The sequence below is a fragment of the Quercus suber genome, unplaced genomic scaffold (assembly GCF_002906115.3).
Source record: "Quercus suber isolate HL8 unplaced genomic scaffold, Cork oak 2.0 scaffold_622, whole genome shotgun sequence".
In the NCBI taxonomy this organism is placed as follows: Eukaryota; Viridiplantae; Streptophyta; class Magnoliopsida; order Fagales; family Fagaceae; genus Quercus; species Quercus suber.
In genome coordinates this window covers 93,178-109,952 of record NW_027070065.1, presented here as the reverse complement: position 1 = coordinate 109,952, position 16,775 = coordinate 93,178, and the positions used below count along the sequence as shown (strand labels likewise).

Genomic DNA, 16,775 nt, shown 5'->3' with positions numbered 1-16,775 from the left:
ACTTAAACCTAATTCAGGAAAAAAAAAGAGACAACTTTAAAACAAGATATAGAGAAAGTCGAGAGAGAGAGAGAGAGAGAGAGAGAGAGTAGAGAAGAGAGTGACTCCGTCAACCACGTCGCCGCCGCCGTCATCGGCCACCCATACGAGACTCACACCCATTGCGGCAGTGACTAACCCATCCCGCATCTCATCTGCTTCAAGTATTTTTTTTTTCTCTCCTTCAACTTCAAAGCCTAACATTGATTTTCATACGATTTTTCTCTCTCCACTCCATAATGTTTCTGAATCTGCGATTGTGGGTTTTGTTTTTGAGGCTGATTGTGAATTAAATTTGAATATGTGAATCTTTGTTATGTAATTGTGTTTGGAGTCTCTGTGTTATTTGTTTTTGCAGCTGCTGAGTATGCTAGATAAATTCATAGTAGTGGGTTAATAGTGTGTTAGATATAATCAATTTTGTTATTTTGGTATATGCGTATTCCTATTTCATTCACTAGGTCTGGGTCTCTATGATTCTGCAACCACAAAGTTTGCACTGCGTTATGATTTTGTTTCTGCTTTTTCTTTTGGGTATTTAATGGGTGTTATTGGAAGTGTGATGATGAATGTGTGTATTTTGATGATTTGGGGTTTGGCTAGGAATGAAAATACCAATACAATTATAGCTCTCCTTGAAAAAAAAAAAAAAGCTGACTCTGTGAAGATTGAATTAAAAAAAAAAAGAAAAAAGCAGGCAATTGTAAAAATGGCGGCGAAGGTTCCGATTAAGGGTAAACGGAACATCCTCATCACCAGCGCCTTGCCTTATGTCAACAACGTCCCCCATCTTGGAAACATCATCGGTTGTACGTATCTCTTAATAACAAGCATGTAGGGAACAAAACAAAACAAACCCAATTTTCCTTTTATCTGTATTTGGTGTGTTGGCAGGTGTGCTGAGTGCTGATGTGTTTGCTCGCTATTGCCGACTCCGAGGCTACAATGCCTTGTACATATGTGGAACTGATGAGTACGGGACGGCCACTGAGACTAAAGCTCTGGAAGAGAACTCCACCCCTAAGCAGATTTGCGACAAGTAACTTTACTTAATCTTCCATTCTTTTTCTAGTTTAACTTCTCATTCAATATTGTTTCTATGACTTACTACTATTCTTTTAATATACTAAATCCAAATGTACCCATTTTAAGCATTCAATTCTCTTGGGACAAATTAAAGGCTTGTTTGGTTGTGTTGTTTAAACAACAGTTTTCGTTGTTTAAATAACACAACACATGTTTTCACAACACTTTTTCACCCACACGTATTTCCATAACACTTAAACAATGTTACAAGAACAACATTACCAAACGGGCCTTAAGTATTTGAATATGGCAATGTTTTCCAACAGAAATGAAGATGACAGATTACCTTTCTGTGCGAGATTGTGAGATAGATAGAGAAAATGAAAAGACACCACGGACTGTTTGGTTCATGTTTTTAAAACCAGTATGTTGTTTTTAAATAAATAATAATTAAAAAAAGAAGAAGAAGAGAACAGTTAAAAACACATTACTGAACTTCTACTTGTCTATAAACTGTTTTAAAAACTACTTTCTGAAAACACACAACCAAACAGCCCAAAAATGTACTTTTCTTGGTTGCTAAGTGAACTTTGCAATGAATATGGTGATCGAATTATTATGGGATCATTTGTAACTCCATTTATGCTTTAGGCTCAGGCGATGTAAAATTCTTGTTCTCAATTTTAGTCCCTGAAGATCAGAAGAAAAATAAAAATATAAAGGAGAGATCGGTAGAAAAAGAGGTTCAATATGTTTTCTGGAACTTTCTCAAACACAGCGACACCATATGTTAGCATGATTGTGATTTCATGGCCCCACACTCATCTTCATAACCTTGTCCAAGACTCCAATTGAGTTTTTAGAGAAAAAATGACCATGATTATTATAAGTTGATTCTGTTTGACTTGATCATGCTATACTGGGCTTAGTAGCTTGAGTAATATTTGGGCTTACTTTTCTGGAGTTTTTCTACTTTCTTTATTTAATGTATGATGTTGAATTTCAATTTTTTTGCTGATACTTTTCAACATACTAAGTTACTTATTATTGGATAAAGTGGTGTGTTTCTCTTAGCTATTCCTTGTCTTTAATGTTTTTCATTTTTTTTCTTCTTCTTTCAATGCTTTTATGGATGTTTTAAAATAATATACTCCTCAAGCTATTCATCAGTCCATCTTATGCGTTCTGCATTTACAGATACCATGCTATTCATAAGGAAGTCTATGACTGGTTCAATATAAGTTTTGATAAATTTGGGCGTACCTCAACCCCAGAACAGACGGAAATTTGCCAAGCGATTTTTAAGAAAATTTTGGAGAACAATTGGCTTTCTGAGAATTCAATGCAGCAGGTATGAGTTATTTTCTTGGTNCAAGCAAACTATTTCCAAAATATTGCTACAATTTATAAGCAAGATGAATGTAATAATTGAATCATCGGTCTTTTATTTTCATGTATTGCTATTAAATGAAATCAATTCACCAACTAATGGAAAGACCAACCTGAATTTAAACCTGCTGAAAGTACTCCAGATGCTGCTGAGTTAACAACAGCATCATAGTGGGATGTGTCACCTCTAATCTAATCACAACAGAAATGGTTCATAGATTTAGGCACCAGTTACGAGCATGTCCTCAACAAAGCAAGTTAAAGAATACTCTCATGAAGAAATATTATATCTCATCAAAATATATTAACTGGTATAATGAAAAGAAATCATACCACAGCTCCAATACATAAAATTGCATGATATTTTTGGGACTTTCCTAGCCTTTCTGCAGCAACACCAATTTCGAAACTACCAGGAACCCATACAACCTGATGGATACAGTGAAGAAAATAATCATGCCTTGTCAAAGTTTGCTCATGCAAAGTCAAAACTGTAGACCAAGCTAACAATCACAGGGCATAAAATCCCTGTAAGCTTTGAAGCATTTATATACAAAGTCAACAAAAAATTATCATAAGTAATCATTTAGGTGAGAAATGTCCCCAAATAATAATATCATCAAATGAGTCTAAATTGTGCAAAGCTAAGATATGGTACAAGAGATTTTCACCTTTTTTTCTTTAGAAGTTATCTAACTTCAGTGTTTTAGGAAGAGCAAAGATGATCCATGTGTTTAGGATTGAAACCGACAAAAAGGAAATGCATTTGCATCTGTTGCTAAGCTCACAAGTAAAGATTGACTGAAAGGTTTGCATACAAGCACAAGTACTTACCCATATGCATGAAATTGTGTGGGTCACTAATATAACAAAACGGTTTAAAGCAAAATATTTCTTGACAAAGATTAACCGTTATAACTAGAATGTGACTGTTATGTTGAACTTTGTTTTTCATCTATGAAAAAGGAGGGGAAGGGGGGGGGGGGGGGGGGGGAATTTGCCAACAACAATAACTATTATATCATGGAAATTAACCCCTTGATGACTTTTAATTTTTTCTCAGATAAACCAGTGATAAAAATTAAAGAAATAAAACTTGTCCAAAAATAATACTTCAAGAAAGTAACAATTACAAACATGACAGTCCCAGCCCCCAGGCTGCACATACAGAGGAGCACCATACAAATTACAATCAAAACCGCTGACTTCAGAGCATAAATTAGAATGACTGGCTAAACCGCAATACGAACTCATCAGCTAAATAACCAATAATCAAAACTAGTAATTACAGTACATTAAAAAAAAAAAAAAAAATTTCGGTAAGTTACACATGTACCCAAAGGGTCTTAATTCTTGAACAAACAACCTCACCCTCCACCTTACACTTACAAGGGGAGAAGGTGTCAATTGAGCCACAGCTCATTGGCTATTAATCAGAGTAAATATTGACACCCCATTTACAACATAACAGCTTAGTCAGAATCGAATTAAAAACTTGATGACCGTATTAATATAAAAAGATCCCACATTTGGCCACAGAAATACAAGACTTTACATAGAAAGGTAATTTTCCACAGATAATGCAGTAACTAACGAGTAATAACAACATCGTTGGATCGACACAAAGAGATTGTCAATTAAAAAAGTTGGTTACACAGGTAGAAGAGAAGAAATGACATACATCAATGTTGTCTTCCAGAACGGAGTAATGATTGAAAGTAGACAAAGCTCCCTCTAACAGCCGCTTAGTGATAATCTCATTAAACCGAGCCACAACCTTCAAATAATCAAAATACTCGTTATTATATATATTATGTTTCATTCAAACAAACAAAAATTTGTAAAATTAATTTGACATGAGTGAGTGGAGAGTGGAGAGTGACCACAGCAAAGCGAAGAGCTTGAGTGTTGGTGACAGAACCCATCAGATTCCTCACGGCAGCAGTTTGTGCAAACGACGACAACCGATCCTTCTTCCTCTCACTCTCAACAATGGCATTAAAACCATTCCTTCCTAACCAAAAAGATAAAATATAGAATTTTGAAACAGTGGGTATCAGGGAATGAATGAATGAAATGAAATGAAATGAAGAAGGTAGCCTCACCTGCATGCGAAGAAGAAAAGGAGAGAGGCTTTGAGTTTGAGTTGCGATTAAGGTGTAGTGGGATGGTAGTACTCGAACTCGTAGTATTATTCTGAAGATGATGCGTTGGTGCGAGACGCGATTGGTAGAGAGGAAGAAAGCAATGGGTGGAAGCAAACGACGCTGCCATTTTCATCAAACGCTTTGTTCTGAGCTAGAATACAAAAATCAGTAGTCAACTCAGAAGAACAGCAGAGCAGATCTATAACACCATAATATAAATAAACAAATGGAAATGCTGAGGTGGTTATTTTGCTTTTTGGGTTTGCATACATTGTCGTGTCTAGGACAACGTTGTTGTTTTGGGACAATTTTGGTTGGGAAAACTATATACTACTCATTTGGGGGAATAGGCAGAATAATCACGGGTAAGAGGAGTATTTGATTAGTTAGACAATGCGTAAAACTATAAAGGAAATTAGGCATCTTGAGTTTTAGAAAATCGAGATCTATTTACATAAATCTCGAGTTTCAGAAACTCGAGTTCCATGCAAAAAAAATTATAGTTTTATTGCTCTTATAGTGGCGTTTTTAAGTCTTATAGTGACGTTTTAAAGCCCTATAGCGGCGTTTTTCTGCAAAATTTTTTCATAAGTGCTCAATACCAGGTTCAGTGAGCCCTATAGTGGCATTTTTATGCCCTATACTAATGTTTTAAAGCCCTATAGTGGCGTTTTTCTGCTAAATTTTTTTTATAACTCCATTTTTAAGCCCTATAGTGACGTTTTTAAGCCCTATAGGGGCGTTTTCTGAACTCGAGTTTTTAAAACTCGATTTTTACTTGGATTTTTTTTACAAATCAAACCTCAAAAACTTGATTTTTATCTTGGAACTCGAGTTTTAGACACTCGAGATGCTAGTTTTCAAAATTCTTTTGCAACATGACAACTAACTAAATTTTTTAATATTTATTGTTATTTAGAAAAAAAATTCCTACTCATTTGGTAGAAATTAGTGGAATTATAAATATGCACATTCACATACATGTTGATGATATAATTCATATATTTTGATTTGAAATTTGTGGAACAGATTTGGTATTAGTTTAGTGCATTATGCCATTTAAGATGTGTAGTGCATGTCCCGATTAAGAGACAAATTAAAAGAAAATTTCGAGGATTTTTGGGTTAAACTTAATGGTCACTTTAATAATAATAAAATGTTAACCAAAAAAATTCCATCACATTTTAAAAATGGGGGCTAAAATACTATTCAACTGTTTTAATGTATTTTGCAGCTAATTAGGAATGCTTCATTCTAATTTAAATGCTTCATTGAATGTAAAATCATTTTAATGGATGAGATGTCAACAAAATACAAATTATCACCGCGTACCTTGGCGTGATGGTTACTTCATAAGTATAAGTGCTTGTGAGAGGTGGGAGGCAAGGATCGGAGTTCAAGTTTCTAGGAGGGAACTTCACACAAATATACACTTAGATTAGGTTAGAGAATAATTTTTATCTTGTATAAAAAAAAATATATATATATATATATATATAAATTAAATTTGATAAGAACTTGGTGTAAACTCTTTAGTGTACATCCTCTAATAAAGACATATCCTATTCGACCCTCTAAGTGTGCGTTTGGGAAGCGTGTTTGTGCTTCCCAAACGCATTTTGCATTTCTTCAGTTTTTTTTTTTTTTTAGAGCCGAATTATTTGACTTTTCCCATGAATAGTGCACAATGTGCACTATTCACAAACCCACAAATTTCACTTTTTAATAACTTTTTCATTAAAAATGGGTCACACAGTACTATTCACATATTTAAAAATTATTTTCCTACAGTGTTTTTCAATTTTCAGTTTCAGTTTTCAGCTGTATCCAAATAAACCCTAAATGTAGAAGCTAAGGCTTTTGAGGAAGGTGTTAGTTTTGCATGGGATGTGGGGATCTTCGATGGTAGTTTTGAATAAGATTATTGCTAAAGCTGTCCAAGGGGTTGGTGACCCACTAGTGACTATTGCACCCATTATTAAGGGGATCCAACAAAAACTGCAGGAGTTTAGAACGATACAAGTTTGCCACATAAAACAAAAGCAACACATATCTTGGCTCGACATGCCAAGGGTATTGATAACTATGTAATTTAAATAAAGGAAAATCTTAGTATGCTTGAGGCTACTTTAGTTCAAGATGCCATGTATTTATTTTTTACTTAATGAAAGTTACAATATATATATATATATATATATTGTAACTGTTTCTCAAAAAAAAAAAAAAAAAACATCTTATCACATAGGATAACATTTCAAATAAACATTATTGTAGAGACTAGGTTCGGGCCTTCCTGCGTGTTGAGGGAGTGGACCCAAGCCCAGCTAGCCATGCAATGAATTTGTAGAGAGCGGGTTAAGAACTAGGCCTAGTAAGGGATGCAACAACCATGCATGTAGCTCTGGATTTAAATAGTGCGAACGCAGATGAAAGTGAACAATGATGCTCCTCGGCCTTTCTTTGGGAGCTTGCAGTTCTTATTACTTCTTTGGTGATTGGTTACAATTGCTTCCGGGAGAATGTAGATTGCTACCGTCTTCCTCTTCCTTTTCTTTTCTCTTCCCCCCTTTCCCAAGAGGGATCCCTTACATTATATACTCCTTTCCCAATTGATCCTAGCCTATATTTGTTGAGCAACCAGGCCACTACTTGAGTACCTGTCCCATCAGCCACCTTCCCATTCTTCTTGTGGGTTGCAGCAACTAAGGCAACACTGTTCTGTAATCCCCTCCTTATTAATGCGCCAGGACGTTAGTTGTGAACATTTAATGTGGAGCTGACAGCTCGTCCTACACTTGCTCCTCCGCCGGCTTCCATTGTTGACGCTGGTACTCTTTCCTCCTTGGATATTCAAGAAGACCCCCTTTGATGGTGTGGTGCATGTTCACTTCTATGGTCTCGGATGTCCGAGGACAGAGTCGTCCTCGGACCAGCTCCTTGGACAATGGGCTTCTTACTTTCATCCTCAGACCCTACATACATCTCGGCATGGGCTTTTGGGCCCGGTTCGAAGTGGGCCGGGGCTGCCTGACTTTCTGGCCCACAATAGCCCCTCAAAATCTTGCTGCTTGCATCCTTGGGCGGAAGAAGGATTTTGACATCCTCGGGCCTGTTCCGTGTCCAGTCGAGTCTTGCCCCCGTCAGTGCTAGGGTCTTTCATCTGCAAAAAAAAAAAAAAAAAAAACTATTGAGCGAAAATTCAACTAATACATCTGTAGATAATTTTCTTTATTAGTAATTTACACATGCACTTGGTTGGTATTATAACCCACAGTTTCACCCTCCATTTTACACTTTCTAAAAATAAAAATAAAAATAGAAAGATAGTGATTACACATGTACCCATGATCTTAAATCCACAATCACACCCTTCACCTTTCTTTTATAAAAGTAGTGCTTTAGTCACCAAACAAACAATCGTGACAATGTAGAGCACATTACAAGTATAATAAAATTATTATTGAAAAAAAAAATCCAAAATAGGTCACCAATATTTATCTCGAAAAAGAAATACAGCACTCCTCAATTGATTTCAATTGCTTTTACTCCTTTTAATCATAATTAGGCTTAAGTATAAATAATATTAGATTAAATTAGATTAGATTGTAGATTATCAATTATATGTTTATATACACATACTTATATAGACTTGGGACAAAAAAAATGGATTAATTTCATCTCCACATAGCATCCTAATACCATTGAGGCATTGAGAAACCTACTTAAATCACGATCAATTAGTAGGAAGAATGCATAAATAGTTGATTACCACTCTGCCAACCAAAATTAGATATTAAATGAGCACTCATCACACTTTAAAATAAAATTTTCTTAAGACTTTTATTGGATTGGCCCCCTTTCCAAAGCCTTAACCCCCTTCCCAAACCACCCAGCCACCCAAACCAAAAATATTAAAAAAGCCCAATCCAACATTTAAGTGTAACCCACATTTCAACTTAAACCTAATTCAGGAAAAAAAAAGAGACAACTTTAAAACAAGATATAGAGAAAGTCGAGAGAGAGAGAGAGAGAGAGAGAGAGAGTAGAGAAGAGAGTGACTCCGTCAACCACGTCGCCGCCGCCGTCATCGGCCACCCATACGAGACTCACACCCATTGCGGCAGTGACTAACCCATCCCGCATCTCATCTGCTTCAAGTATTTTTTTTTTCTCTCCTTCAACTTCAAAGCCTAACATTGATTTTCATACGATTTTTCTCTCTCCACTCCATAATGTTTCTGAATCTGCGATTGTGGGTTTTGTTTTTGAGGCTGATTGTGAATTAAATTTGAATATGTGAATCTTTGTTATGTAATTGTGTTTGGAGTCTCTGTGTTATTTGTTTTTGCAGCTGCTGAGTATGCTAGATAAATTCATAGTAGTGGGTTAATAGTGTGTTAGATATAATCAATTTTGTTATTTTGGTATATGCGTATTCCTATTTCATTCACTAGGTCTAGGTCTTCTATGATTCTGCAACCACAAAGTTTGCACTGCGTTATGATTTTGTTTCTGCGTTTTCTTTTGGGTATTTAATGGGTGTTATTGGAAGTGTGATGATGAATGTGTGTATTTTGATGATTTGGGGTTTGGCTAGGAATGAAAATACCAATACAATTATAGCTGTCCTTGAAAAAAAAAAATAAGCTGACTCTGTGAAGATTGAATTAAAAAAAAAAAGAAAAAAGCAGGCAATTGTAAAAATGGCGGCGAAGGTTCCGATTAAGGGTAAACGGAACATCCTCATCACCAGCGCCTTGCCTTATGTCAACAACGTCCCCCATCTTGGAAACATCATCGGTTGTACGTATCTCTTAATAATTATAATATTCCTTTCCATTATTATTAGCAAGCATGTAGGGAACAAAACAAAACAAAACAAACCCAATTTTCCTTTTATCTGTATTTGGTGTGTTGGCAGGTGTGCTGAGTGCTGATGTGTTTGCTCGCTATTGCCGACTCCGAGGCTACAATGCCTTGTACATATGTGGAACTGATGAGTACGGGACGGCCACTGAGACTAAAGCTCTGGAAGAGAACTCCACCCCTAAGCAGATTTGCGACAAGTAACTTTACTTAATCTTCCATTCTTTTTCTAGTTTAACTTCTCATTCAATATTGTTTCTATGACTTACTACTATTCTTTTAATATACTAAATCCAAATGTACCCATTTTAAGCATTCAATTCTCTTGGGACAAATTAAAGGCTTGTTTGGTTGTGTTGTTTAAACAACAGTTTTTGTTGTTTAAATAACACAACACATGTTTTCACAACACTTTTTCACCCACACGTATTTCCATAACACTTAAACAATGTTACAAGAACAACATTACCAAACGGGCCTTAAGTATTTGAATATGGCAATGTTTTCCAACAGAAATGAAGATGACAGATTACCTTTCTGTGCGAGATTGTGAGATAGATAGAGAAAATGAAAAGACACCACGGACTGTTTGGTTCATGTTTTTAAAACCAGTATGTTGTTTTTAAATAAAAAATAATTAAAAAAAGAAGAAGAAGAGAACAGTTAAAAACACATTACTGAACTTCTACTTGTTGTCTATAAACTGTTTTAAAAACTACTTTCTGAAAACACACAACCAAACAGCCCAAAAATGTACTTTTCTTGATTGCTAAGTGAACTTTGCAATGAATATGGTGATCGAATTATTATGGGATCATTTGTAACTCCATTTATGCTTTAGGCTCAGGCGATGTAAAATTCTTGTTCTCAGTTTTAGTCCCTGAAGATCAGAAGAAAAATAAAAATATAAAGGAGAGATCGGTAGAAAAAGAGGTTCAATATGTTTTCTGGAACTTTCGCAAACACAGCGACACCATATGTTAGCATGATTGTGATTTCATGGCCCCACACTCATCTTCATAACCTTGTCCAAGACTCCAATTGAGTTTTAAGAGAAAAAATGACCATGATTATTATAAGTTGATTCTGTTTGACTTGATCATGCTATACTGGGCTTAGTGGCTTGAGTAATATTTGGGCTTACTTTTCTGGAGTTTTTCTACTTTCTTTATTTAATGTATGATGTTGAATTTCAATTTTTTTGCTGATACTTTTCAACATACTAAGTTACTTATTATTGGATAAAGTGGTATGTTTCTCTTAGCTATTCCTTGTCTTTAATGTTTTTCATTTTTTTTCTTCTTCTTTCAATGCTTTTATGGATGTTTTAAAATAATATACTCCTCAAGCTATTCATCAGTCCATCTTATGCGTTCTGCATTTACAGATACCATGCTATTCATAAGGAAGTCTATGACTGGTTCAATATAAGTTTTGATAAATTTGGGCGTACCTCAACCCCAGAACAGACGGAAATTTGCCAAGCGATTTTTAAGAAAATTTTGGAGAACAATTGGCTTTCTGAGAATTCAATGCAGCAGGTATGAGTTATTTTCTTGGTTTGATTCTGTACATGATAACATTCGTGACCACTCTATTCTTTTATGCAAGAAAAAGAAAAAGAAGACTTCTCTATTCTTGTTTAGCTGTCCAATTATTGGATATTTTTTCTGGTGTCTCCTTTTTGTTCTACAGCTTTTTTATTGTGGTCAATTATAGACTTTAATGGTGATAAATGTATTTAAACTCTTGTTACTAACACTTTATTCATACCATATTCAGCTTTACTGCGATACATGCAAAAGGTTCTTAGCTGACCGGCTTGTGGAGGGTACTTGCCCAAAAGAAGGGTGCAATTACCCGTCTGCCCGAGGAGATCAATGTGAAAATTGTGGCAGTCTTTTGAATCCGACAGAATTAAAAGATCCTAGGTGCAAGGTACAAAACTTACTTTTAATATTGAGGCCTCTATCTTGTATTATCAAATTCTAAATGAGGAACCTGATTGTATGAAATATTATCCATGTTGCACATTCATCTTTTTAAAATATGTAGTTTGTCCAAAAAAGACATTTTATCTCAGACATTTGATTGTTTCTCTTTCAAATGAATAAATTTTTCATCCTCTGATTGTTTTGGTTGTTACATTTTGAAGCTATAAACCAAATTTAAATCATTGTGAAACAAGGACCTTTTTTGCAAGCCAATTATATTACAAGAAAACTAGGGCTTAGTAATCATTTTCCTGACTAACTTATGAATTTCTAGTCAGAAAACTTACTTTAGGGTTTAATTGAGTCCTGATTTGGTTTCTTGGGCCTAGCTCTTGTTGGGGTCTGTTTCAGAGCCCTCAGCATCATATTTTTCTTCCATATTTTCTGAGAAGAAGAAAAACTATAAAAAAAAAAAAAAAAAAAAAAAGAAAGAAATTCTTACAGCCACACATCTATGTTATTCTTTTCCATGTTTTCAGTTTTTGCTGGCTACTTCTAATTTTTCTTTTTATCTTTTTGGTTAGATATTTCCAGAAATGCATGTAGTCTTTGCATCTTGTAAATAACATACAATTTGTTATTGCATCTTAATGTTTTTAAAAGTTTACAGTAACCATTGTATCTTTTAGATAACAATAACATATAAGAGTTATTGCGTATAATTTTAAAACCTTGCGGCAGTCACTAAGTTGGTATGTTTTCTTTTGGGTCATAGGTAGGTGTAAATCTTGTCTCACCCTTATGAGGATTTAAATCTTGTATCATTGTGCTAGTAACTTGTTGACTTGTAATTTTAGTGTAACTACATGGCCAATTTTCTTTGTTAAAATCCTCTACACTTTCGAAATACTGATCGCTATCGACTTAAGTTAGATGACACGACACTTGAATCTAAATTGCTATTAAATCAAATCTAATGAGGTGAGACTTTGTGAAGTTATTGTACTAATGGTTAAAATAAAAACTGTTGTTTTGTCATTGGCAATGTTAATGCAAGTTCAATAGCAGGGAGCAGCGGAGTTTAATTAGTTCACCTAATTGGTCTCATAGATACTGCATGCAAGACTCATGAAATTTTTGGCTTCAGAATTTAGGTTATTTATTTATTATTTCTTATGAACAGTACATAAGGTGGCAACTTGTGGCTCCCCTCATGAAGTGGGGGTCACTAGTTCAAATCTCCCCTTTGGGGTATAAGAAAAACCTTTGGTTTTAGTGGTAGATGTTTTGAGCTTAGTAAACGTTTGGTTGTCCTTTTTTTTCCATCATTGTCATGGAGACTTATGGTTTGACTTGGACCTCATGGTTGTGGGGACTGCTTTTTTTCTTCCCCTGCACCCTTTTTTATTGTTACTATATTCTTGTTTTAGGTGATGTTTCCATCTACACTTCTTGGAACTGGTGAAAATTGGACTTTAATGAAGACTATCAGTGTCACTGAATACTTGAATTATGAAGCAGGTTAGCCAACTATTTTGTAGCAGTTTAGCTGATGCGCGATGGTGGTCAATTTATCAGTCATTTAGATGGATGATTGATCAATTACATTCTCTTTTACATAGCAATGATGTTTCTCATTCAAACATCTTGAACTAGATGAATTTTCATTTGGATGGTTTCTGTAGGAAAGTTTTCTAAGAGTAAAGGTATTGGAGTCTTTGGCAATGATGCAAAAGATACAAACATTCCAGTAGAAGTATGGAGATATTACTTACTAACTAATAGGCCTGAGGTAAGCAGCATATATTTGTTACTTTTTTTTTTAATAAGAATTAATGCTGGGTTCTACTAATTGCTTTCTGGATTGATGAATGGGTTTGTGTAAACTAGGTGTCAGACACATTATTTACATGGGCCGACTTGCAAGCAAAATTAAACAGCGAGTTGCTAAATAACTTGGGCAACTTTATAAATCGAGTTTTGAGTTTCATCGTTAAACCTCCAGGTTGGTTGGCTGTGTGCCTTAAGTTTCTTAAAGTTTTGTTGCTCAGCTAGTTTTTTATTTGATTCTCCTGATTGTGGTACATACTTATAATATTTCTGGATTGTTTTTATAGTACAGAACACTAGTTATAGAAGCGGCACATTTTAATTAGTGCCTCACTGAATTAGAACCATTCTCAATGCCTATTGCATATATGTGTACTAATGGCCTTCCAGCTTAGTGGCATGTCCACCTTTTTGGTGGTTCAATGTTTGGGGTTCAATCTCTAGTAACTTTACGTATAAAAAAAGCCTATTTTTGCAAGGCATTTATATTTTAGAGAGTTCAAAATGGTGCCAAACTGCCAATAGTCCACATTATGCCAAGACCTTTAATATTTATGAAATTCCAAATGGTTTTGCCATTATTATAATGGGCTTGTCTGGTATGAAGAGAAATTGCAAGAGCATAACTGAGTTTCTTATTACAGGTCAAGGATATGGTTCCATTATTCCTCAGCCTTCAGATGCTGACCCAGATCCGTTGCAACATGAACCAACTAGGAAGTTGGTTGGTAGCATTGTTGACTATGTGGAGCAATATGTAGAAGCCATGGAAAAGGTGATTGAAATACTGGCTAGTATACTGTCATTCAACCAGAAGCTGTCCCATGCCCTCTTTCTCTAATTGCTTTTGCATTATAATGACATTCTTATTTGCATTTTGTATAGGTTAAACTAAAGCAAGGGCTGAAAATTGCAATGAGCATTTCTAGTGAAGGGAATGGATATCTGCAAGTAAGTCTCGAACATTTTTGTTTGTACTGATTTGGATGTTTGTTTAATATGTTCTTTTATGAGAATGTTGGTTGGAAATTGCCCTTTGGCTGCCCATGAAACAAAATTTCTCTCTCCTAAGGTGTACTTTGCTCATGATTGCTATGTAGGAAAGCCGATTCTGGAAGCTGTACAATGACGATCGACCTTCTTGCTCTCTTGTCATAAGAACTTCGGCTGGGCTAGTATATCTTCTTGCTTGTTTGTTAGAACCTTTTATGCCATCTTTTTCACTTGAGGTAATTTAACCTGCCAGTAGATCTCTCTGTGGCACTTGGGCAATGCTAGTATTCTTTATCGTGAGTTAGCTAATATGGATGTGCATGCTGACAATATTTGTATTGTTGGTTGTGTTGAAGGTTCTTAAGCAGCTTAATTTGCCTCCTGATACTCCCTTTTTGCTTGAAAAAGGAGATATTGATAGGGTAAGCCGACCTTGGGAGATCCTACCTGCTGGTCACAAAATTGGGACACCAGAGCCATTGTTTAAGGAATTGGTATAACTCTCCTACTTCTATGTTTTGTTTTGTGAATTATGATGGAGATTTTGTGGGCTTTGTCTCATAGTTACTAATTTAGCGAAAACAAATGTTCAGAAAGATGAAGAAGTAGAATTCTTCAGAGAGAAGTTTGCAGGAAGCCAAGCTGATAGGATTGTGAGGGCAGAAGCTGAAGCAGAGAAGATAGCTGAGAAACTGAAGAAAACAAAAGTTTCAGGTTGCATTTTATTGATATTATATTTATTTACTCACTTCTAGTGTTTGCCAACTCAATTGCTACACATTGCATGGTTCGGTGTCATTGATGTGCTATATTATCAACCAATAAGTTCATAAAAGCACTAATTAATTAATTTTTTATTCTTCTATAATTAGGTTCTTCACAGGTCTTCTCTGTTCAAATGCTTACTATTTTGTTTTTGATGATATGTGTGGCTTCCACATTTTGCTTGACAAGTTGATATCACAGGAGTACTATGATTAGTGTGTCTGTTCATACCTCTCATTATACTTCTTGATTAATCATAGGCACTACTAATTTGTTAGTAATAGTTACTTAATATGGTGAGGCATTGTATTGAACAGATAGCAGTGGAAAAAAGAAACGGCCTGTAAAACCTGCAACTGAATCCAAAGCTAAGGCCAATGCTGAGACAGAAATTTCAATTACAAGACTTGACATCCGTGTTGGCCTTATTACGAGTGTTCAGAAGCATCCTGATGCTGATTCCCTCTACGTGGAAGAGATTGATGTGGGAGAAGGACAGACCCGAACTGTTGTTAGTGGACTTGTGAAGTATATACCTCTTGAAGAAATGCAGGTTTTTGTTCACTTCCCTTACAGATCATAATTTTGGAATGTATTTATTTTATTTTTTCTTGATAAATCATCTGTAAGTCTAGTAGTTCACACACATGATACTTTGGCAGAATCGAAAGGTATGTGTTCTTTGCAACCTGAAGCCAGCAACCATGCGGGGTATAAAATCACAAGCAATGGTTCTTGCTGCTTCCGACAGTGACCACACCAAGGTTAGCAAACCCATGAAACCTTTCCATTAGGGTCTGCATCTTATCTGATTTTATGTACAAACCATTTTTGGAAGTGATGATATCCTTCATCACCCCTTGAAGATATAGTTTGGTGTTATTGATTTAGAAAAAAAAGAAAGCAATACAGATTGCTAACACGAAGGTAGCAACCACATATATTGTTCATCTAATAGCTTTAAAAAATGGCTTAATGGTCATGAGTATATAATTTTGGTTGAGATTGTTGTGATGGTGGGTAATGACACATTTTAGCATTTTTGTCGCAAAAATGGCTACATCATTTGTTGCGTGGTGTTAAGATGTTTCAGAAAATGGTTTTATGATACCCATTAAAGCCCATGGTTGATTTTGAATAAGTTTCACTTTGAAAAAAATTTCTGGCTTTGACGTTGCTTGTTTAAATCTGGATCATCAAACATGAACGCTAATGAGATTTTTAATTTAAAAAAATTCAGGTTGAATTGGTTGATCCACCTAAATCTGCAACTGTTGGAGAAAGAGTTACATTTCCTGGATTCAATGGTGAGCCTGATGATGTCCTGAACCCAAAGAAGAAAGTCTGGGAAACATTGCAAGTGGATCTGAACACTAACACGGAACTAGTGGCCTCCTACAAAGATATTCCATTCACCACATCTGCTGGTGTTTGCACAGTTTCATCTATTGCCAGTGGGTCAATCAGATAGTTAGGTCTCTTGTTCAAATATTTTTTGAGAAGTTGTTCCATTATTGAAAGCAAAAAAACATCCCTCTAGATTTTGATACGTAATTTTATGTTGTTCTTAATGTTGGTATAAAAAACTAATTGTACGAGTACCTTGTCTTCATGTTGTTACTAGTTATTTTGAAAAATAGTAGTGATCATAAGTTGGTGTTTTTTTTTTTTTTTTTTTTTTTTTTTTTTTTTTTTTGGGGGTGGGGGGTGTGGGGAGGGGAATAAAAATTTAATTAACAAAATACACAAAAAAAAGGGTTAGGGCAAATACTTGGAAGACGGATAT

At 35.2% G+C, this 16,775-nt stretch overlaps 3 protein-coding genes across 3 annotated transcripts; 2 read left to right on the top strand and 1 right to left on the bottom strand.

The window, feature by feature from the left end:
- The first annotated feature begins 8 nt into the window (after positions 1-8).
- Positions 9-2,422, top strand: LOC112024058 (methionine--tRNA ligase, cytoplasmic). Its single transcript, XM_065765360.1, has 4 exons — positions 9-203; positions 737-848; positions 934-1,078; positions 2,263-2,422. The coding sequence occupies exons 2-4, from the start codon at positions 749-751 to the stop codon at positions 2,420-2,422; spliced, it is 405 nt and encodes a 134-aa protein (XP_065621432.1). The 5' UTR covers positions 9-203; positions 737-748.
- A 113-nt stretch (positions 2,423-2,535) lies between these two features.
- On the bottom strand, positions 2,536-4,848 carry LOC136064083 (6,7-dimethyl-8-ribityllumazine synthase, chloroplastic-like). Its single transcript, XM_065765333.1, has 5 exons — positions 4,560-4,848; positions 4,338-4,468; positions 4,136-4,231; positions 2,788-2,883; positions 2,536-2,646 (listed from the first exon to the last, which is right to left on the bottom strand). The coding sequence occupies exons 1-5, from the start codon at positions 4,732-4,734 to the stop codon at positions 2,551-2,553; spliced, it is 594 nt and encodes a 197-aa protein (XP_065621405.1). The 5' UTR covers positions 4,735-4,848; the 3' UTR covers positions 2,536-2,550.
- Positions 4,849-8,569: 3,721 nt separating this feature from the next.
- On the top strand, positions 8,570-16,641 carry LOC112032474 (probable methionine--tRNA ligase). The gene is made up of 16 exons (XM_065765334.1): positions 8,570-8,758; positions 9,293-9,404; positions 9,523-9,667; positions 10,855-11,008; positions 11,250-11,405; positions 12,832-12,922; positions 13,087-13,193; positions 13,292-13,406; positions 13,876-14,006; positions 14,117-14,182; positions 14,332-14,460; positions 14,581-14,718; positions 14,818-14,938; positions 15,307-15,542; positions 15,652-15,753; positions 16,230-16,641. Exons 2-16 carry the CDS (start codon positions 9,305-9,307, stop codon positions 16,458-16,460), a joined length of 2,022 nt encoding a protein of 673 aa, XP_065621406.1. The 5' UTR covers positions 8,570-8,758; positions 9,293-9,304; the 3' UTR covers positions 16,461-16,641.
- The last annotated feature ends 134 nt before the right edge of the window (positions 16,642-16,775 follow it).